The 24418-nt window shown below is 35.7% G+C and overlaps 2 protein-coding genes and 1 long non-coding RNA gene across 4 annotated transcripts; 1 reads left to right on the forward strand and 2 right to left on the reverse strand.

Annotated features, from left to right (window-relative positions):
- The first annotated feature begins 230 nt into the window (after window positions 1-230).
- On the forward strand, window positions 231-5812 carry LOC132300812 (protein CHUP1, chloroplastic-like). 2 transcript variants are annotated; one of them, XM_059798064.1, is made up of 7 exons: window positions 231-1696; window positions 2039-2971; window positions 3309-3440; window positions 3763-3944; window positions 4063-4174; window positions 4927-5070; window positions 5460-5812. In XM_059798064.1, the coding sequence occupies exons 1-7, from the start codon at window positions 911-913 to the stop codon at window positions 5538-5540; spliced, it is 2370 nt and encodes a 789-aa protein (XP_059654047.1). In that variant the 5' UTR covers window positions 231-910; the 3' UTR covers window positions 5541-5812. The 2 variants fall into 2 exon arrangements, with proteins under 2 accessions (XP_059654047.1, XP_059654041.1); XM_059798058.1 differs by lacking the exon at window positions 5460-5812 and having other exon boundaries at window positions 4927-5341.
- A 42-nt stretch (window positions 5813-5854) lies between these two features.
- Window positions 5855-11575, reverse strand: LOC132300824 (uncharacterized). The gene is made up of 2 exons (XM_059798076.1): window positions 11272-11575; window positions 5855-7584 (listed from the first exon to the last, which is right to left on the reverse strand). The coding sequence occupies exons 1-2, from the start codon at window positions 11558-11560 to the stop codon at window positions 7562-7564; spliced, it is 312 nt and encodes a 103-aa protein (XP_059654059.1). The 5' UTR covers window positions 11561-11575; the 3' UTR covers window positions 5855-7561.
- Window positions 11576-21179: 9604 nt separating this feature from the next.
- On the reverse strand, window positions 21180-22777 carry LOC132300833 (uncharacterized). Its single transcript, XR_009480582.1, has 2 exons — window positions 22475-22777; window positions 21180-21826 (listed from the first exon to the last, which is right to left on the reverse strand). It is a non-coding gene; the product is annotated as an uncharacterized LOC132300833 (long non-coding RNA).
- Between the last annotated feature and the right edge of the window lie 1641 nt (window positions 22778-24418).

The following is a 24418-nucleotide window of genomic DNA, read 5'->3' on the forward strand; positions in this document are numbered from 1 at the left end:
AAAGAATATATAAAGGGCATGATTTGGAATTTTCATATCAATATAATATGCCACGTGTATTTGGACATATTTACCTGAATAACCCACGCGTGCGCACGGGACTGGAATACGACCGTTGCAGCGTTGTAGTCGTGTTCCTCACTTTCTCACTTTCAAATTTCAAATATTCAAATGACAATAAAGAAAGCTGCAAAGTGCCACTTTTCTCGCAACTCTCTCAGAATCTCAACGGAGGAGCCAATGGTCCAATCCCTCAAAATTTGAGCCTTTCTTCATTTCACCCAACAATTTTCAGGCTCCACCTGAGACGATTCATTAACTCCATTTCAAAAGTTTCAAATCTCTCTCTTTCTCATTCTCTCACTCTCAGTGGTATGATTTCTTTATGATTGAAGGAATTTTCAGTCTTCGACATCATTTATTCCAAGTTTTTAGCTTGTTTCAGAGCAACCCATATTCTGTTTCTTGCAATAGTCTTCTGGGTTCAAGAAGAACGGAGCTTCTGTTTCTTGGGCTGTTGGACTGAGAGACGGCTTCAACTGTGAGCTCCAAATCACTCAAACCCAGCTGCAAAGCTATCACTGGTTTTCTCTGAAGAAACCCACCTTTTATTTGGTTCTATATAGCTTGAATTGATTGTTCTTGTAAGTAGTGCTTGAAAATTTAAAACCTAGGGTTTTGCAAAACCCTAGTTTTATGGGTTTTAGAGCTTGAAACCTTAATCAGTGGTTGCCGTAAGTTTTTTTAGCATTTGCAGAGGCTTATTCATAAACTTGTTCGGAATTTTGAAAATTGAAACATTGATTTTATATGAGCTATAGATTGGGGTTTTTGATTTTAAGGTAGCTGTTGATGAACATTTTTATTGAGATTATTTAAATATTGCTAAGTTAAGAACTGTTGATTCACAATGAGAGAAGAAAACCCATCTGAAAATCGAGTGAAAGCATCAAGGTTTTCTGATCAAAATCAGATGCCAAAGGGTAACAATGTCAAAGGCAACAGCAATAATTCTTCAAAGTTACGGTCTTCGTGGGGGTCCAACATTGTGAAGGGGTTTTCAGCAGAGAAGAAAACCAAGTTGCAGACCACAGTCCCGGCCAAGAAAGCACCGCTCACGAGCTCAGATATCTCAAACCAGAAGAACGCATTTGTGCCTTCTCATTCGCGGGTAAAGCGGTCTCTCATTGGCGATTTATCATGCTCGGTCAATCCTACACAAGTTCATCCTCAGGCAGTTCATTTCCATCGGACAAAGTCTTCTGGGTCTCGGGATTTGTTGCTAGAGCTTGATCAACTGAGAAGTTTGCTCCAAGAATCAAAGGAAAGGGAATTTAAGCTGCAAGCTGAGTTGTCCGAATGTAAGAGAAATCCAAAAATTTTGGACCTTGAAGGGGAACTTGAATTGAAGAAAAGTGAAATTGATAACCTTGTTTGGAAGGTTGCTTTGCTAGAATCTGAGAAAACAAGCCTTTCTCAACAATTGATGCCTTTAACTTCTGCTTCAGAAAGGAAGAGTGATATATCAGAAAAGGATGATCATGAAATTTCAACAGGACCACCTACGGGTAATCCTGAAATGGAGGTTGTCGAGTTGAGGCGTCTGAACAAGGAGCTCCAGCTTCAGAACAGAAATCTTGCTTGCAGACTCTATTCCATGGAATCCCAGTTGGCCTCTCACACAAAAATTTCTGAGGTAATCACTTTCTGTTATGCTGTGCATAATTGTGATTGTTTTATCTGTTGGCCTCTCATTTTGTTTCTTACTATTTTTGTTTCCACATGGATAGCTCAAACCAAATCCAATAGTTTTATGAGGCGCATCTAAAGTGTGTGTGTATATATTTTGTTTCAATGCTCCTAAAAACAATGAAAGTTTTGAGTTTCAGAGTTCTGATTTCTGTTCTTTTTCCTTCATAGTCTTAAAAACTGCAAATATATTTATTGATTTAGATTTGGGTAGGCAAAGTGACTTTATTTTATCAGTCTGTTCTTACTCTGTTCCTGCACTTTCTTATAACACTTTGATTATGATCAGAGTGACACTGTTGAGAAGATCAAAGCGGAGTCTTCTTTGTTAAGGCACACAAATGAAAATCTCTGTAAACAAGTTGAAGGTCTACAAATGAGCAGGTTAAACGAGGTTGAGGAGCTTGTCTACCTGAGATGGGTCAATTCGTGTCTACGGAATGAGTTGCGCAATCTCTCAACCATGAATTCTGATAAGGCATCAAGCCCTAGTTCAGTTGAGAGGAGTAGTGAATCTCTTAGCTCGTCTTCTTGTCAGAGTAATGAAAACTCAGAATATAGTAGTGCTAAGAAGAGGATAAATCTGATCAAAAAGTTGAAGAAATGGCCTGTTATTGGTGAGGATTTGCCAACTTTAGAATGCCTTGATAATGTCTTAGATAAAAGTTGGGTTGTCTTGGAGAGTCCTAGAAGAAGACACTCCATAAGTGGATCAAGATGCTGTGCTGAAGATTTGCTAAAAAATATGAGAAGGCAATCTGATGGTTTTATGTGTTCAAAAGAAATGGAAAAGGAGGAAGAACTGCCGGTTTCTCCAAAGCATGATATGGGTGTGGTCCAAAGGCCCCATTTTTTTAGCAACTGCCATGAAAGTAATAAATTGACAGCTTCTTTGGATGTTGAAAAACGAGCCTTGCGTATTCCTAATCCTCCTCCAAGACCTTCTTGTACCATTTCTAGCGGACACAAAGATGGTCCGGCTCAAATTCCACCACCTCCTCCACCTCCACCTCCCCCACCACCTCCTCTGAAGTTTGCAGCTAGAGGTAATACAGGAATGGTGCAGCGAGCCCCACAAGTGGTTGAGTTCTACCATTCACTTATGAAGAGGGACTCTAGGAAAGATTCTTTAAATGGAGGAACCTGTGAAGTCCCAGATGTTGCAAATGTTCGTAGTAGCATGATTGGTGAAATTGAGAATCGATCATCACATTTGCTTGCTGTAAGTACTTCCCCTTTCTTTGTTCTTTGTTATTTAAGAACTTCATTATCAAAGAGCTAGGATATTGCTAGTAACAAATTATAGGCTCCAAAGATGTATGTCTTGCATTAATCCTTTGTTCAGTTGCTAACATAACATAGAAAAAAGAGTGAATTTCTTGGCATTGTTAACAAGTTGGTATTGGAGTTGTTGAAGATTTTGAGTTTTTTTTTTTCGTCACAATTTATTGGCAATCAGATGGAGGACAAGAAAGATACTCATTGAATTGCTTTATTCCAAATTTTATGTAAGGTGGTTCTCCACATTGCTTAATCTTTTTTTTTTTTTTCATGTGTAGATAAAGGCAGATGTTGAGACTCAAGGAGAATTTGTGAACTCTCTTATAAGAGAAGTCAATAATGCAGTTTTTCAGGACATTGAAGATGTGGTCGCATTTGTTAAGTGGCTTGATGACGAACTTTGCTTCCTTGTAAGCTCATTTGCACTGTCAAATAACTTAATTATTCTGTGCATCGTTCTTGCAATCATTAAGTTTATGATTTGAATATAAGGGAAAAGTTTACTGAAAAGAAATAGCAACATTAACATTTAATTTATAAAAAAATTACATGATATTTTTAGTAGTTTTTTTACCAGAAATTGTTGTTTCTGCACCCATTTTACACACTTTTGTAGGCTTTGAAAATTTCTGTACTTTCTATGGAATATCTTGACCAATGTAATATATAAAAACGTTAAGAGATCTGCATCTTTTTTCTTTTGGTTCTTATCCGGATTCTCTCCTCTTGAAGGTGGATGAAAGGGCAGTCCTAAAGCACTTTGATTGGCCAGAGAAAAAGGCTGACACACTAAGAGAGGCAGCATTCGGTTATAGAGATCTCAAGAAGTTGGAATATGAAGTTTGTAATCACAAGGATGATCTTCGATTGCCCTGTGACATTGCACTAAAGAAAATGGTTGCTTTGTCTGAGAAGTAAGAGCCTGAAATTTCATCCATTAGCATTTCTAAAGTTTGTCAAATTATTATGCTATTGAAATATATGCTAGTTGCAAAGGTATGAAACTATGAACAATCTCCTTCTTGACTCTAGGATGGAACGCACCATTTATAACCTTCTCCGGACGAGAGAGTCATTGATGCGTCATTGTAAGGAGTTCCATATTCCTACAGACTGGATGCTTGACAATGGGATAATAAGCAAGGTTCATCTTTTATCTGTCACTCTCATTTCTTAGTTTGCGGTTTTATGTGTTCCTTATATAAGAATCTGCATTCTAAATAAGGATAATTCTGCATTCCAAGAACGTTGTCAAGTTGTTTCGATTTAGCTGTAAAATCATAGATATGACTTGGAAGGAGAATTGCTGTAATCGATCAGGCTTGAGAGTTAAGTTGAGTAGAAAGATTATTAAGTTGGTAATATATAATTTTGATATGACTTGGACTATTAGCCTTCCATCAATAATATGGGTGATGAATACGGCAAATCTAGATAGGATAACAGGAAAAGGTCAAAAAAGTGTAATTTACCGACGAAATATCCTAGGCCTTTTAAAAGACTTTGCTTTAATATGATTCCTTGGCTCAAGCCTTGAGTACTTGTACTTAATATTTACTATGGGTCTTGGTTTTCATCTGTTTCCTAGGATGGTAAAAAATATTCTTGACAATATTCTAAACAGATTAATATGGGATTCCTCAGGTCATGGAGTTCTAAATAATTTTACCCTACACTTTTTTGTTTTCTTTCGTTATTTTTTCCTCTTCCTTGTCGTGACATTCACAATCTGACATGTGAGATGTGACATGTTTCATGACTGGTGCTTAAGAACCGATTTCTTATGGAAGCCAACTACATTTTCCAATTTATTTTCTTTCATTAGCCAGCATTTACTAGGTGAAGAGTTTTCAGAATGGCTTTAAAAACAATTGATTTGGTAAAACCTGATTGTAGATAAAGTTTGGCTCAGTCAAGTTGGCAAAGAAGTACATGAAGAGGGTAGCAATGGAGCTTCAATCCAAGGGGGCACCGGACAAAGATTCTGCCATGGATTATATGCTACTTCAAGGAGTGAGATTTGCCTTCCGAATCCATCAGGTTTGTAAAATAACAACAGCAACACTATTCAATTCTGTTCTTCTACTGTCCACTCATGACATACCAGAAGTTCATTTTTTTTTAATTTTTTTTTATCATTTAGTTGCCAATATGATATACCAAAAAGAATTGCAGAACATTACAAAATTTTATTCCCTTTACCTCACTTATCTTCTAGGAAACCGAGCAAATGATCTTCTAAAAGATGGGAACATCTTGATCCGAGTATTTTTTTACTCTAAGCTATAGAATTCTAACAATGTGGATGAACTTATAGCAACCTCTATTCTGGTTTTTAGTCAACAACTAAGAACAAGCAGAGTGGGTTTTGGTCGCTGCATGATAACAATGTCGATTGTATTGATTTTCTCTTCAATGATTTGGTGCAGTTTGCCGGAGGATTTGATGCAGAAACAATGCAAGCATTTGAGGAACTTCGCAATCTTGCTTTTGTTCTGAACAAAAAGTAGAGAAAAAAAAAGTGGGGTCGGGGGGATACAGGCTTACAATCTCAGTAAGCATCATATGGTATCATATAATACATCATGTTTGTGCAGTCTGGAAAAGGAAGTGTGGTTTTGTTGGTGTGTGTTCCCTCTGTTTTGCAACTAGTTATTTTCAAGTATTGCACGAGGAAAATGAATGAATTTTGTGTAGAGCTTTTGAGGTAGACAATTGATGACAAAGCTTGACGAGAGAATGCAGTTTTTGTGTGACTTTCGTTTCTTCAAAAATATATGGAAAGTCAAATTGTGTATATTTGTCCATCTTGTTTTAATACAAGTTCTTTTTTTTTTTTTTTAATATATGGATGATGAATTTTAATTTTGGCTAGACTTTTCTTGTTTTGGAGTTTCATTTGAGTAAGTAGTAATTAAGCAAAATCACAGATCGATAACATTGTACTGGAATGAATATTAGGATAGGAAATTGGACCAGTTCTCTGACTGGGAAGCTTTGGGGGCAACAAAGAAGAGTGTGAAGCTGGTTCCATATACAGAGAAGAGAACAGCTACATTGTCATGATATCCAACCTGTAGACAGCTCAAACCCCTCCACTCATCTTTAAGGATGGGGAGGTTAAACTGTTGGACCAAAGGCCCTTTGGTATCAACTTGACAACATTGCTGTTTCTTCATGATGTAAAATAAAGCAAGATATAGCAATGTTATTTCTATATTTTTTCAGCAATGTGTGGATACTTGTGTATTTGTTTTGTTGCCTTTAGTCCTATGTTCTACAATTCTGTTCAGTCATTTCTAAAGGCAAGTCGTAAATCTTTCACAGAATCAAGTTATAGCCTTGTGGGGTTCATCAAATTCAGTGAATCACACCAGAAAGACAAACATTAGATTTTAGATTAAAAAGTAGTGTTTGACGAATAGTGAATGTCCTTGTGTTTCATAAATTTGGAGTGCACAATCCTTGATGATCCCAGATGGAGTTGTCTTCGAGTTAGGGCTTGTATGCCTTTTTTTATTTTCTTCGAGTTACGGCTTGTATGCCTTTATATTTAGAGATCCATCAAGTCATTCTTTCGTCTTCATTCATAGCTATTGTGCTCTTCTTCCGCATGAGTTGAATCCATGCAAGATGGTGATAAGGGGTTTATTTGTTTAGCTGCATGGCTTCCATCTGCTAGAAACTGAGTTGTTCCTAAACTCTAGGCTAGACGACTAGGGATGGTAACAGGGGCAGTTCTCTGGGACAGTATCTTTCCACCCCGGCCCAAAACCGCCTAACCGGGGTGTCCTGCCACCCCATCCCTACCACCATTTATGTGTTTTCACCTGCGAGCACCCAATTACTCCCAAATATTTTCCCCTGTTTTTTTCCTCCCCAGACATACACAAAAAGTGTTATTAATAGTAGTTTAATATAAAATTCAAATTACAAATATTTCATAATGGCAACCGCACATATTCCAAACTAAAATTAAACTTAATAGTAAAATTAAAACATAACGAGGCAGGGAGGGGTAGTTTCTGTCACCTTTGGAACTAAAGCTCAGTATTTCACCATCTACATAAAAATAATTGAACATAGTAGCTTGGCAACTACAATAATAACTAATTCAAGTTAGAAACGATACCATCAGTGAAAAAAATTCTATTCGGAAAGGTCATCTATAGGGATGGCAATTGGAGCCATCACTTTCTCTCGAGTCACCAAAAGAAGAGCAGCAAACTGACCAACATTTCCCTTTAGTAAGGATTGGTCCACCACCTGCCCAATATTCTGTGTGTTACATGCAAGCAATTTTATAGTCTCATTTCACGATCCGTCCACTTCAATTACATACATACATACACACGAACATGTAAAGTATTAACCAAGTGCCATATGTTTTATATACTTCCTCTTTTAAGTATTTACCTACATTGAAAAGGCTTAACAGCTAGCTGCTCGTTCTGTGGATATTCTGTGGCAAACGAACCAATATTTCCATTGAGAAGTTGACTAAGTAGCTCGAAGATGGATTTATCTGGACTCAAATGAGAACAAGATGAATTCCTGGAGTAAATAGAGAAATGATGAAGCATAGGTTAGAGAAAAAAAATAAAAAATAAAAACAGATAAATCATCCGTGGAAGTGTATCCAAGGAAGCTGGGCTTAAATCAACTGATAAACATCCTCTTGCTTACACACAGTCTCCAATTGTTTGGGTTTTATGTAACAGTGACATAGAAGGCCAAGTCCACCTATTTACCCAATGTCAATATTAATGCCACAGTTGATTGCCTAATTTCCAATAATCAGTGGACTATCCCTCCTACAATACAGCATCAACAGTTTCTCCAATCACTGGAACTCATCAATCAGCTTCACAGTTTACACATTACTCCTGATTCCCCTGATCTGATTGAATGGCTTCCTGGTCCAAATAAAGCTTATTCAATCAGTCACACAATGAGGTATTTCATACTCCCTTCTATTGCATACAAATGGCATAATGTAATTCGGTTTACGAACCATATCCCCAAGGATGGTCACATTACATGGTTAGCATTCAGGAAAAGGCTTTACACACTGGACTCTAAGCCTATGTTAAGCAAGCATTACATTAATGCATGCTTTCTGTGTCTGAAAGAGAGTGAGTCATTGGATCATCTCTTCTTTAAATGCTAGTTCAGTAGCCAGATTTGGAGATTCATACAAAATGTTGCTGGATTTTATGTCTTTCCCAGTTGCTGGACTGACATTATTGATTGGTGTAGTTCACATTGGAATTCAAAGGAGTTTTTACTTCACAAATTGTTACTTTCTGCTGCTGTATATTTTACCTGGAAGGAAAGGAATGCTAAAGCATCTAGAGATAAGTCATTATATGCTGTCCACACTGTCGACTCATCAAAAGTTGTGTGGGAGCCAGAATTGCTTCATTGAAGTTGAAGTGGGGAGCAGATCTAAAAAGTATGGGGGATATGGATGATCTTCAACAGCTTTTCTCGCAGGGCTGTGCATTTGCAGGATGTCATACCTGGGCATTATCATATTAGCTTCTTCTGTTCTGTGCTTTTGTGCACAGTTTGACAATCATTGACAGAGGAAAATTGATCCAGTAGTTTTCATGCATTTTATGAATTGTATTGCATCTGGCCTTAGGGCTTGCTCTATCCTTATAGGACCTCTTGTTTATTCTTCTTTTGTTTATTTATACAAAGCTACGGTGGATTTTATTATAAGAACTGTAGTGATTTTTATTAGCATAGCTATTGTTGGTCTCCACACTTCTTAAATAGTCTAATCCTACTTCTAACTATCTTTGTAAAACTCATATATACTATACTCACTCTTTTCTAAACTAGTACTATTTCTTATGTGTATACACTTCATTATTTTGCATGCTTATGAGCAAAAAGACACAACTTGGTTACGTAGTCTTCCTTCAGAAGTGCCTAGTAGGGATACCACCTACGAGCACTCGGATTGAATCTTGTAGTTGGTACTATTAATGCCAATTCGCACACGTAAGGAGGAATTATCAATCCTAGGATAGTGCCTAGCACGTCTCTCAATCTCAATGGGTAGTTTTTTTTTTTTTTTTTTTTTTTTTTTTTTTTTTTTTTCTTTTTTTCTTTTTTAATTTTTGTATGAATATCAAATATAAACTTTATTTATGTGTTATTCATTTTACTTATTGAAACTATGTCATTATTTTTTTCCATTGTTGCATGTATAAATAATAAAGCTTGTTAACTTTAACTTTTAAGTTCAAATTCATGTTGTAAATTTAGTTCTAGATGCCATTTTATTAAATGATAAATTCTCTATATATTGTGTGTAATAAAATTACAAAATTTTCCAATACAACATACTTTTATGAAAGAGAGATTAATACCATCAGCTCTAAAGGCTCCCTGGTAACTCAAATTGGAACTTCTTGTAAACTGTATTTTTTTTTTTTTCCACTCGAGCTAAAAAGAGGTCATTCAATAGGTTGTTAGATACCTGAAAATGTTAGTGAGGCTTCAATAAGTTCTCTATTTGATTAACAATCTTTTTTGGCTAGCTGTGTATCCTACATATGGTGAGAAAGAAATAATCATATATGCAGACTGACCTGGACCATAATCCATCAGACATTGATCTGAGAGTCCTTGAAAAAGCACTCTCTGCTGAATATACAAAGCTCCTCTTTGCTAAAGAAGATGTAATGAGGCAGAAGTCAAGAGTCAAATGGCTCAAACTAGGTGACTCTAATACATCCTACTTCTACAAATCCTTCCTCTCAAGGACTAATAGCAAGAGAATCATTAGCCTCACATCTTCCACCGGTGATCCTATTATCGCTCATAAGGGCATCAAAGCTGAGGTACTCAGCTTCTTCAAGCATCTTGGAGGTGAGAATCCACCACCACATCATGGCCAAGATGTTCTCTCCCCATTCATCACTAAGACCATTCCATCACATCATGACCTTTCAACTGAGCTCTTATACTCCAGCTTCCTAGGCGTTGAAATTGGATTACTACCCATTAAACTGTTTCCAGGATTCCTCTCATCTCCACTGGTCTCGAGGCTTCGGACTGCAACATGTTACTAGGGAAGATCACATCAATGATCCACCACTGGTCTTCCAAGAGGTTATCTTATCCTGACAGGCTGGTTCTCATCATATCTGTACTTGTGATCTCCACCCAACTGTATTGGTCAAGCATTTTCATCCTACCAAAGAAGTTGATCAATGACCTCAATGCCTTGCTAAGAAGATTATTGTGGACTGGTCCAAACTTAAAGAAGACGGGCCAGAGTCAAATGGTCTAATGCATGCAAACCAAAGTCTGACAGAGGTCTAGGTCTTTTCAATCTGGAATTTGCAAATAGAACAGTCATTCTCAAGCACATATGGGAGCTCAAAGTTGGCATCAACCAGAGGATTTGGATACACTGGTGCAGGTCCTACTCCTACCTAATCAAGATCAACTGCTTCTGGTCATTGAAAATTCCACAGGTCTGTTCATGGAGCTGGAGGAAGATCTTGCAGTTGAGACCACTTGCAAGGAAATTAATCAAACACAAGATAAGCAATGGTGCTTCTACCCACTTTTGGTATGATTTTTGGCTTGAAAGAGGTCCACTCACCCAGCACTTCACAGACACCGGCCATTATCCATTTAGCAGGACTGATTCTCACTGGTGAGTGAGCTCATTGACTCTAATACATGGTACTTTCCTCCACAACTCACCCCCCTCATCCCTGAGCTAAGGCCACTCAACCCTCCCAACACACCATTGCTTGATTCAATCTCTTGGATAGGAGGCCCTACAGGAATATACAGTCTCAAACACACCATCTCAGCCATATCCCCATCCTACATTCCAGTTCCATGGTCTAGGAATGTGTGGAGTTCGATGGCCATCCCCAGAAAGAAGATGATCCTATGGATTGCTGTTGAATCTAAGCTCTCAACCCTTGACTCCAAGTGTATTCATACCTTCAATCAAACAACATATGTCATTTCTGCTCTTTCAAACCTGAAACGCACTCTCATCTCTTCTTAATTTGAATGTGGTTATGTGTTCAAGATAAATGTAGATGTTATAGAAGAAGCAACAATTGGCCCCAATTTGTTAATTTGGCAAACAATCACTGGAACCAAGGAAACCCTAGGAATGCAGAATGTCGGCTTGCCCTAGCTTCCATGGTCGACCATATTTGGCAAGAAAGGAACAAAACGGGGTTTTTAGGAACTCACCTTCTACGCAATCCTGAGTCTTGAAGTTGGTTTGAAATTCCGTTGCAAGTACGCTGCGACCTCGGAACAAAGATATCCTCTTACAACTTGCACAGGAGTGGGTTTGCTCTCCGTCCAGTAACCGACTACCACCAATGCCTCCAGACTGAGCGAGAGCGGTGCCTTTCATCGTCGTGTGGCTGTTAATGGCCTTGTCACCGGAATATGTTGGAATATATCCATTCATAACGGCAATTTGAGCTGTTATCAATTGGCTATCTTTTACTGTTTCATCATTGGGCTTCTTCATCTTTGGGCCTATATGGGTTCTTCAGTTGGCAACATTGTAATCGTTTCTTTCTCTTTTGGGCCCTCCTTGGGCCCAAATGTAACCTTCAATTTATATATAGATACATATTGCTTCATCATTCGAAAAAAAAAAAAAAAACAAAGGGACCTCTAGAATCTGTAGTCCAATTACACTTTTTATACATCAAGTATTCAAGTGTCACTTTTAGGTACATAGGTATCACTTTTTGTGCACGGATTTACCACTTTTTATACATCAGGTATCTCTTGTGCACGGATGTACCACTTTTTATATATCAGGTATCTCCGTGCCTAAAAGTGGTATCTCAGTGAGGATAAACCTTATTTTTTTATATCCATGTCAGTATTTTGGTCAATTTTATTTTTTCAAAACTATAAGACTTTGACTCTATTAAATGGTAAGTATGAGTCATTAGCACCATTTATTTATAATAGTTCAAAAAAAAAAAAAATTTTTATTTTAATATTATAATTTTTTTGGGTCAATAAAGCTATTTAGGCACTGTTATGGGCCTTACTGCTCTTATTTTAGTCCAAGTGCTGAAAAAAAAAAAAATTGAAAATCAATATCTTGTTTTTCTTTCTAATAAAGCGGTTTACGTACTATTTGTATCAGCGAAACAATACCTAAAAAAGGGCCCAAAAAAATAGTTTTTGGATTTCGGTATGGGCCAAACATGCCCATAAGACGGTCGACCAAATTCTGGAATTGGACTGTTTGAAACAAAAAAAAAAACGAAAAAAAAACGGTAGGAATACATCTAAGAGCAGTTCCAAATGCAAAACTTTGGGGCCCACTTTCTAAGATCCCATTGGACCTCTTTGGCTCTCCAAATTTGGGCTGCATACTTTGACGTAGAAAAGTCCGTATAGCTTTTTGTCCTTGCAATGCAAATTTCAATGATTAATTTAATTAATATATGGATCAAAATTCTCTCCAATAAACTTTTGAATTAAGTGCAAATAACCTCCATATAATATTGATATACTGCAGAAAACACTGGTACGAGGAGAAATCTCTTAATAAAGGAGATTTTTTTTAACCACAAGGAGTGGTTGAGTTGTAACCAAATTCACCAGTTTAGATAAGATGGATCAACGTTATCAGGAAAATGAAATCTTTTGAAAATTTCAGGTGGGTGGGAGTCGGATCAAGGCTCTGGGTCTTTCGATCGACTAGATGACCGGTACATTCAAGGCTCTGGGTTGCTCGATCTTCAGGTGGTGGGAGTCAGATTGGGGCTTTGGGTCCTTCGATCGACTAGGTGGACTTGGCACATTCAAGGCCCTGGGTGGCTCGATGTCTAGGTGGCATGAGTCGGATTGAGGCGCCTCTGGGTCCTTCGATCGACTGGATGATGGCGCATTTGAAGCTCTGGGTTGCTCGATGTTCAAGTGGTAGGAGTCAAATCAAGGCTCTAAGTCCTTTGATCGACTGAATGATCCTGACACATTCAAGGCTCTGGGTTGCTCGATGTCTAAGTGGGAGGGGATGGATCAAGGCTCTAGGTCATTCGATTGACAGACTGTACTTGTTTTTGTTTGGTGATTTGTGGTTGATCTTTGCTATGATATTGGTTGGTTTATTTTGACCTTGACTGCTGATGTGTCGTCTCAAAGTGTTGACCTGGGGTGATGTGGCATTACCCATACCCACAATCACTCACATGAATGCGTATGTGTGTGTACATGTATACTTCTTAGCTACATATTGGTAAATATACAAAGCAGCTTTGGCGATACTAGAATCAACACTAACATAATTTGTTCTCTTCCAATGAAGCTTTATTTTGAAAATTCGTGACAAATTGTATCATTGAAATGATAATGTACTTGTTTAATTCCCACACGAACAACTCTTTGATCAACAAAACACTGAAGGGTCATTTTCAAGTGTGGTCTCTCCGTTAATCGAGAGTGACAGTGGGGATGAAATAGGTATAGATACAACCTTTGGTATAATGTGCACAAAGCAAGATGACACAATTAACATAAATAAATAAAATAAATAAATAAATAAAAATTAACATCAACAACATTTTATACTGAAAATCTTACCTTTGTCTTGGACAAACCGCAAGGAGGGTCTACTGAATTAAAATTACGTCCTTTGACCTTCACTGAATTTGCTTGGATATCCCTTTCCATGCAAGAAAAAAAGAGTGATAATAGTAAGAGAAGTTGTAAAGAGTGTAGTAAATATTGTTTCCATTATTTGGGTCTTTATCATATACATTCATGCAATAATGATATATATATATATATTTTGAGTTGAGAAATAAGACTTAAATATCACCTAAAGTTTGAACCACTGACTCCATGGCTTCATGGTACATACTTTAGCAGCCACATCATAATAAGATATTTGTTGCAATCAAAAGAAAATTCAAGAGGAGGAATTCGAATTAGTTATAAGTACTTTAAGACAACATGAAACATAAATATCCCAAACAGTTGTTGATGAAGAAGTGAATAATTGTGAAACCTGTCTGAAAAAACAAAATTAGTGCATTTGTACAGTTCGTACCTGCGGTAAAGATCTTCATGTTTAGCAGGATAATGCAGACATTCAAAGGGGTCCTCATCTGACTCAAATGATAGTGAGATTCCTCGGCCATCCGAGATTCATCAGAAAGTTAGTCTTCGCAAGTCATTTTAATATTGTCTTGCTGGTGAGACTCCTGGGTGCGTTGATTTTGGTCAGGAAAGCTAGGGTTTTGCAGTAGCAGGGTTGAGCAGTACATATATGGACAACTACACGTGAAGTTAGGAGTACTAAATAATAAATTGATTAGTTTTAAAAGTTAATTTTCTAGTTTGATTGGATTAAGCAAAATATTACAAATACATCAATATTTATTGCTCAGGTCCAAAACATCCCCACACTCTTATTTCAAAATAACAAAATATCCTCCTTAAAACATTATAATTTTAATATAGTAAAATAGATAATTAAAAATTAGTTTGACTAGCGAATAATAATTCTCTATCACTTATTTTTGTCGTCAATCAGCCACCAACGCTGAGGGCACCACCCACCTTGCAAGTCTTTTAGGTCCCTCTCCCTTTCTCTCTTCACATACACATATAAAAATATAAATATGTAATTATTTTTGTTTAGGAGTTCAGATCTATGACTTTGTAAGCCTTAGAAGTATGTTGTACCTTATGAATTTAGGGTTCTTGAAGAGGGTTATCAATTTGGCATCTCAAAATTTGTTGTGATTTTTTATAATTGATTGAAGAAGGAAACAAACAACTAGAGACCTCTTGACAACAAAAAAGCAAGGCAGATGGATATTCCAATACTTCATTACCCTACCGTACAACAGGATATGAGATCCTTAATAAATCAAATTATAGTTTTGGCATATATAGTTAAACTAATTCTTAATTATTTGTTTTAATATTTGAAATTAGATAGACTTAAAAATGATATTTTTGTATTTTGTAATAAGAGTGTGAGGACATTTTAGACCTCAGCAATAATTCTGGATGCATTTGTAATTATTTTGTTTAATTCAATCAATGTGAAAAATTAACTTTTCAAATTGATCAATTTGTTATTTAGAACTCCTAATCCACTTATATATTGTTTTCCCTAATTCAATTGCAAACAGTATTCATTAATTTACTGAATTTGGTCAATTACAAATTAGTGAACATTACTAATCAATTGTTATTTGGTAATTAAAATAGGACGTGTCTATTTATTATTGGTCCATATTAACCGTGAGTATATTGTAATTGTTCATAGTTATAAAGGGGTGTTCTTGAATCGAAGACATAAATTTTTTTACATGTTCTATATATCTTCAAGCTCTTCATGCCTTTGGTATCATTTTGTCATTAATTTTATAATAAATCAGCAGGAAATTTTTTCCAAATAAAATCAAAACTTTATCATTAATGAATTTTTAAAAAGAAAAATAAAGACATTAACAGATTTTGAGAGAGATGGCCGGGAGGAATGGGATTGTTGTTTGGAATCTAAAAAGAATGACAGTGGTATTTGGGCCCAAGTATATGGAAACTTTGTAATTTGAAGTTGACAGAGAATAGTGTCAAATTGAAAAAAGTTGAACTTAAGAACCATGCACTTAGAGAACGTTTAAAGGATCTCGTCCCTTGTAAATATTATGGGGTAAAATGATAAGGACAGTATTAATGATAAAGATATACACCATCTTATTATTAATGTGAACTAATAATATATGAATATGTTTTTTTTAATTATCAAATCAAATATGACGGGTACATACTTACTTATAGAATTAATTACCATTTATGATTTGTTAATTAAAAAAAGATGCGTTCATTTGTTATTAGTTCATATCCGCGGTTAGGATATAATGCTCATTTGTCACATTACATCAACCGCTCCAAAAATTTTAACCTACCAAACATAACATATTTTTCCAAAAATGACACGTTTGTCAAAATGAGCCACTCCATATCGTTTTCTAGCCCCCAACTTTCGTTCTTAATTAATTAAAACATTACTCGCAAATGCTTTCGCAGATATTCATCTTTCATAAATCCAAAATTTGGTTTTTGTGTCAAAAGTGGTAGAGAATGACTGAGATGGTTGTTTCGAAAAGAAAAAGTGTCGAAAATGTCTGGTTTGATGTCAAATGCATGTATAAGTGCAAAGTGGAGATAGCAAAAATGATAACGTAAATCCTCAATGACGAGGACTTAAGTATTGTCCAAATGATTATAAATAGATGACCGCCCTAAAACTAGGGGTGGACAAATAATCTGTGAGTTCGCGAATTCGATCCGATCCGATCCGTGCAAATCAGATGGGATTGCTACACCTATGTATCGGTGGTGGATTAAAAAAAATTGATTTCGTAGCTCATGGATCGAATCACGAATTGTGTTGTTAAAAATCCGATCCGTGCAGATCGGATAAGATTGCTATACCCATAGATCGGTGGCAGATAAAAAAAAATCGATTTTGTAGCTCATGGATCGGATTACAAATTGTGCTTTTAAAAATTTGATCCATGAGTTCAATTTGATCCGATCCTTGATATATATATATATATTCAAAGAATGTATTAGTTAATTTAATTAGTTGATGATCACTTAATGGACTCTAAAAATGTATTAGTTAAAGATTATTTAAATATATGAATTAATTGTGATAAATTGAAATTTTATCTCTTAGGTTATGGTTAAAAAATAAATAATATTGGATTATTTAAAAAAAATCTCAATCCGCGAATTCAATTCGATTCGATTCACCATTCAACAGATTCGATCCGATCCTTTATCCTACGAATTGGTGGTGAATTCAAAATTTTCCAATTAGCTCATATCCATTGCCAAGTTACAAAGTGATCTAGGTAGATAAGGAATAACCCAAAGGCCAACATCAGCATTGTTAATAATTTAACTCTTTTGAGTTTTGACTAATCACAATAATTAAAGTGATTTAAAAAAGGAAATTATTTGGAGCACTCCTCTTTTTTTATTTTTATTTTTCAAGGATCTGTATGGCAGCTACATGCACTATGTAAGCGCATGTTTGTTCAAGTATCTTCCACAAGTGTCGACAATTGTAGGATGTAGGGAGAGTTGGAGAATTCTAGAACCTTGGAAAAAGTGTATGAATTAGTAGATTAAAAAGAATTATGAGGGATATGAAGTCTTGTAGAGGTTGGTCATTGATTGTAATACATCCTATTCGTGAATTGGATGGGATGATGCCATATAAACTAGGTGAGTCTCATTTGTAGTTAACAAACGTTGAGAGTGAATAGTTATTAGGGTGAGAACAACCCTCCAGCATCTTATGAGTATCAATTAACAAAGTCAAATGTCTTTTATCTTCTTGCGGTACCATGATAAAATTTGAATGGGTACTGCATCTAGGGTTTTATATACATATTTTATCAAAATGGAAAATTTGATGTACAAAGTTTAAAACAATGATCTAATTACATGGTCTTAACACTTACTGGACCAATCACAAATTGGCATATTGAATGTCAATTATTGATGGATTGGTATCAATGGTTTCGAACCTAAACAATAATTTCTATTGATTAAGACATAATTATGTTGTTTTCTTCGTTTACTTCTTTTCTTGTCCGGCTCTCTTTTATGTAAAAGGGCTGTCTTCTAAATGAAGTGACTTTTTTATTTTATTATTTTATTATTTTTCTATTTTTGATATTTGTCTCCGATACCCAACAAATTAGTGTTAGGTTTGGACCCTCAAAATTTATCATCTACCAAAATAATAATAGACAACACATTATCTTTCAATTGAAAGAATAAATATAGTGGAAATGTAATCTTTACTTCTTTAATTACTTCTTTTCGCAGATGTTGCAGAAACCCAGAACTATGTCTGTTGTGGTTTTGTTGAGTCTGTTTTGTTATTTGGTAACTTCAATTTTCTAATCTGTTCTAACTTCCTTATTGATTTTGAACTCTACAAAAGACAATTTATTGTAGGACAATTTTTTTTTGAGTTTATATATATATAAACTCTAATAAGATTTTAGAATGTGAAGAAAAGTGCAGAAAAAATAGAATGAATAAGAGAGGGTCATCATATGTGTTGTATGAATGATTAATTTGTGCCAACACAAGAGAGAGAATCGAGAGAGATTGAGAGAAAATTCTCCATTGTAATTCTTCATCTTTTTCATAGTAAATTTGTTCGGTGCACTCCATGGACGTAGCTCTAAGATTTGGGTGAACCATGTATATCTTATGTTCTTGTGTGTGATTTTTTTTTTTTATCCTTCGTGATTGCTTGATTATTTCTCGAACAACATTGTTTATTTTGCGTTTCCGGCACAACAACTGGTATCAAAGGATCCAGTTGATTGTGCAGAGTAACTCCAACAACTGGTAATAGAGCCTTTGGTTGAGAACATATGGCACAGAAGGCATTTAGCAAAATTTCGAAAGTCTTTCAATCAGATCGATCTGTCCGTTCGAGTGGGAGTAATGGTATCAGAAGATAAAACATTCACATCTATGATCGAGAAGTTCGATAGCACAACTCCGATTTTTAGAAGATGTAAATAGAAGACCTTTGTTTTAGAAAAATATGTATCACTCTTTGAAAGAGAAGCCAGAGGATACGAAGGATGCAGAATGTGAATTACTTGACAGGAAGGCTCAAGAATGAGAAGATAACAAAGTCTCTCATGGCAAATTATTTCTAGTATGTACAAACAACCTTCTACAGCGAACAAGGTGCACTTGATCAAGAATTTGTTTAACATGAAAATTGTCGAATGTTGTAAGTTCAACGAACATCTCAATGCGTTTAACGAGATAGTTGGGCAATCAGTATCTGTTGATATCGAATTCAAAGACGAGGTTTGAGCACTGCTAATTTTAGGACAATTACCAGAGAATTGAAGTGGCACAGTTACAGCGATCAGTAGCTCTGCAAGGAACACCAAGTTAAAGTTTGACGAAGTTGTGATCGAGTATGATTCTGACTGAAGAAATCAAAAGACAAACAACAGGAAATTCCACTAGTGGTTCGGCATTGAATGTTGAAAGCAGAGGCAATGGTTTAAACAAGAATAAGGGCAACGGTAATAAAAACAGAGGCAGATCCAAGTTAAGGAATGGAAGGACACAATCTCAAAATTTCAGAAATTCCACATAAGAAAATCCACATGACACAGTCTCCCTGTAGAGGTCGGTTCCTCTCACTGTAGTGGGTTCTCTATTTGTCAGAGTTAGTTTTTCTCCAATATGTTACGTTTCGATGGGATGGCTTCCTTGAAAAATCCAGACAGTTGCTTCTGCAGGTGGTTGGCTAGGTTGGCCTCATGTGTCTTGTGGATTTTCTGATCGAGTGCTTTGAACGGTAGTCAGCAAATCGGCCAATCTCCGCCGCTCTTCCCCTTTGATCCCGGTATTGTGTCGGTTTATTTTATTTCCCTTTTAGTTTTGAATATGTCTATGTTTTGTTTTAGGTTATGTCTAGTCACGATGTTGATCTAGGTTTCCATGATAGGTATCTCTTCTAAGCACTGAGGTAGTAGCCATGGAATATGGGGATTGTTTGGGTGTTGTTGCTTTTAGTCCTACGGCCTGTACGCAATTGGTGACTAGATTTTCAATCTATTGTGGTGTTTTGGTGCCTCTGTTTTGCATTCCGGGTTTTCTTCCGGCGTGTCCACTATCATATTATTTGGGGGTGTATCACAACTGTGTCAAGACGACGACACATTTGGGACATAAAGAATGGATATAATGTGCAAAAGGTGCCACTTGAACAACAATCTGGCACCTCTTGCAAGCGGCTGAAAAAAAGCCATCCACCTGTGTAATAATATACACACAAATATAATATACACTAGAGCAGTGAGCAGTCCAGTGCACAGGACGGGATCCTAATTCTATAAAATAAGCCATGATCAATAGCCCAATGCAAAGCTGCCAATGAAGCATTGGCTTTCACTCCAAAAAGGTTACACACATAAATAAACAATCTGCACCAAGTTTATGTACATTAACTTCATTGTTAAAAGCAAGAAAACGAAGCCCAGCTCAACCTGCACCAATTGTATTTGTTTTCTTGGGGTATGCCCCAAGTATGGATGTAAGATTTTGCTATTGCTGTGAAATATTCACTGCACCTTTTCAAAAATTAAAAAATAAATAAACAACTGACTAGGATCATCATTCTTGGAGATTATGCATCCCAAAACACACACCTTTACTGGATGCCTGCACCCATCTACATGCAAAAGTCCGTGTGCAGAGAATTATGCAAGAAAATAAGTTTATGTAGTTTGTAGACAAACATGCAACAGGATATTATTTAGTGCAGAGTTGAAATGCTCGTTTTCAAGCATGATAAGGTGGGTTCAAATGCCAAAGATTAGGTTTATATCTAATATATTCCTGTCAGCACCCTTGATTAACAGGAATCATAACGGGTAAATGACCCTTTTTGGCCTACAGCAGACTCATAAAACCTTAGCATACTTCCAAGGATCTAGTTAGAGTTCCCTCTCAAGGCGTTGCAATAGCATCTCAGCAAAATCATTGCCTTCCTCGTGAAAGACAACCAGAATAGTAGAATATACTTTTCCGCTAAGATGCAAAACAAGGTTTATTAAGGTTATTCATAGATATAAGCAAATAACATAATCATGTCATTAATTCATAACCATGTCATGCTAGATTCAAATTACCAAACAATAAAAAATAATAAATAATAAAAAAAGAAAGAAAGATAAAAGGTTCATCAATCTGGAGATTACTGCTAAAGGTGAGTACATCAATAGAGATTCATTATACAAAATTAAATATTCAGGAAACTAACAATAGGATTGCATCTCAGAATTTTTTGTTGAGGAATGACTAATTCTGTTCAAGTTGAAAACCCCATTCAATACTGTTGGTTTAATCAACCACGTCTAATATGGAAAAATGGTGAATGCATTGAATTTAACATATAATTATACCATCCTAATTGTAGAAATCTAATTATGTGGCTTGAACACAAACAACTTTAACATATATTAAAAAGTAAAATGAAAACCTCACAAAAAAAAGACAAAAAACACATGCACAAATTTCCATCAAAATAATCACAGCTCAAATAGTTTAATCGTCTTTGTCTAATTTTCAATATATAACTAACATAGATTTTCAACATACCATTCACCAGGGAAAAAAAAGAAAATCAGCACACTAATTGCAGATCAGTATTTAGGTATAATGTCGAAGGCAAACAGTTTTTCCTTTCCAAGTATGACATCCAAGATTCAACATCCATCTATTGGCAGGGAATGAAAAACCACAAAATGTAAATCAACCACGCCAACATCATCATCACTGCTTTTGGGATTGGCCCCATCACTGCTTTTGGGATTGGCCCCTGCACGGGAAACTCGCCATTCTCATCAATGCTATTAAGTGAAACTAGACTCTCCACATACAAAACCGCTTGAGAAAAAGGACAATTACAAATTTTCGTAAATGTTTTTTCTTTAGAATTGTATGATCCAAAGTTTGCCCGATGTCTTGACCGATCACCGCTAGTCATCAGTAGAAGTTCACCATTTCTCAAGAAACATAACGGTGCGAAGGGAGTGTCCATGTGATATGCGATAGAGATTAACTTAGTCCAAGATGCCATCACACCATATTCCTTCGTCAACCACACCTCAACAGGGGCATCACCAAAATATGGGAAAAAAGTACATACAAAGATTCTTCGAAAGCCCCAAATCTGAAATCCATCCATCTGTAAATCAACGAATTTTCGTCATGAATACCATCTAGGGACGTCTCACTAAATACCTCATTTGATACATCAAAAGAAAGCTGTTGTAGCCAATGCAAAGCTCCATTTAAGAAGATTTCATCTCTACGCATTGGAAATGTCAGATCATAACTACAACTCACCGTCTTGCATTCTCCAAGAATTGAATCTAACACTAAACATATTGAATCCGAAACTTTCAGTTGCATCAAAAGGGTCCTTAGTTAGCATAACTATCTTGTAATCATCATCCGAGGAGTCAAAATAAAACCCAAATAATCAAGACTCCGCATTGGTGTTGGCAATTCCTTGGACACTCTAGTAGAAGGGTTGTATAAAATAATTTTGCGTCCAATAACAACATAACAAATCAAACCATGGCAAGAATTCATTACATGGACAGCCATATTCCAGAATGGACAATCCAACTGAACTATTGCATTATTATTATCATTATTAATATCATCGTTGTTGTGGTTGCTGTCAAATAATGGCTCATAGTCTATTGATTGGGGAGTGGAATTAGGGCAAAACATTTGCTGGGAGTTCTTGGAGAGAATTGATCGATTGAGATGCAATTTGACGAAATACGGATCAGAAATTAAAGAACAGAGATGTTTGGATACGCACCTAAATCTCAAAAGAGATTTAACTGGAAGTCTAGAGAAGATGTCCATCTCGATTTCTCAAGGTAGGTTCGTCGACGATTCCCTTGTCATCATATGCTTTGATCAACCGAGTCCACTCGGTATACTCCAACAGAAAAGCACCAGCTGAGTCCACTCGCTAAACTCCAACCACTCGATCTACAACCATGGCTATAGATCGTTCAACAAGATCGATACGTTTGCTCTGATTTTCTTTCCGAAATCAAAGTGGAAAAGAAAACTTTCAGGGTCTATTTGCTTTGCTTTGAAAGCAAAATGGGTTTCGATGGTGACACAGAGGGGTTTTATTGGGGTTTAAGCAGAATAAAAAAGTCTGTGCTGGCCCGTAGGCCTCAAAAATTTTGGGCTCCCATTTTTAACTTTAAAAATAATACCATGTTGTACCCGTCTCTATTTTTTATAATACTTAATGAAAAATATTTATTTAAAAGTTTTTGTTATTGGCAAGTAATTTTTTTCCTTTTTATTTTTTGAGTAAGGATATATGGAAAAAATTGTCAAAAGAACAAACTTCATGAATTATTTCAATTTTGTAAGATTTATATTGAGTTTTTATTCAATTACCTTTTATACTTTTGAAATAGCATAATGTAATACAAAAATATGAAAATATTTTATGTTATATTTGGAAGTACCAAATTTGCTTTAGATTTGAGATTGGAGGAAGTTTAGTTCAAAATTTGTAATAATTTTTTTTTTTTAAACCCAAATCCAAGATTGGTGCGCCATCAAACATACTCTCAGGTATTTTTTCTTTTTTAGAAAAATAATATAAAGTGTTATGCTGATAAAACATTAAAAACATTTATAGTTATAAAGATGTTTTTTTTACTTTGTTTGTATTGATACAAAATTATTAAAATACATAGTTTGATTAGTAATAATGATGATCAGGTGGTCTTGAAAGACATATAAGAAGTCCAAACAAAAAAAAAAAAGGACCTATAATGGATTTGATACACGAAATGGAGTCGGTTTGTTTGTTTTTTGTTGTAATAGAAATAATATCAAAGTATAGAAATCAAAAGCTGAAAGAACAACAAGAGAGAGAGAGAGAGTGAATAGCTGATAGTTTCTCTTATTCATCATTGAATGATACACATACATATATATAGACATCCAACCGACTGAATTAGTAATGTACAATTACAATTTGTACTCTAAATACTTGCCGCTTTTTATTTCGGCATCCACTACCCATTGCATCACTACACCAATCAACTATTCTTCCTTCGTGCGTAGCCTTTTAGTGTAATCATGACTAATGGAAGTTGCAGCCTACAATTCACATTTTCATTTGTATACACTGACAGTGCATTAAAGGATGTGGATCTGTTATAACACTCCTTTATGGACTCCGTCACGTTATACTAAGAATATGTCTCATTAAAATTTTATCAAGATTAAAAATTTATTGGGACAAAACTTGAGCGAAGGAAAAAAAGTACAGTATATGTCAAAACCTTTTCAATTAAGAAATCCCCCTCATTAGTGCCAAAGATCTTTCAGTTGTCGCATCCCATTGTTATGTACCAATTTCTTGAACATTGTGGTTGGCAGTGCCTTAGTGAACAGGTTTGTTAAATTTTCACATGAATGTATTTGCTAAATATCAATTTTACCATTCTTTTGGTGTTTGTGTGCATAAAAGAATTTTGGTGAGATGTGTTTGGTCCTATCACTTTTGATATAACCTCTTTCATCTATCATAGAAGAGTATATCTCTTCATGAGCAATATCAGGTCTCTGTGAAAACCTTGAGCTACCAGTCGGGCTTTAAATCTTATAATCTCATTATTCTCATTCCATTTTTGTACAAATACTCATTTGTACTCAACATGCTTTACACCCTCAAGTGTTTAGACCACAAATCCAAAGACTTTTTATCTAACTAGTACAGTTAGCT

Source organism: Cornus florida, unplaced genomic scaffold (genome assembly GCF_030987335.1).
Source record: "Cornus florida cultivar Cherokee Brave unplaced genomic scaffold, ASM3098733v1 CherokeeBrave_3.0.0_Hap2_Chr01, whole genome shotgun sequence".
Lineage (NCBI taxonomy): Eukaryota > Viridiplantae > Streptophyta > Magnoliopsida > Cornales > Cornaceae > Cornus > Cornus florida.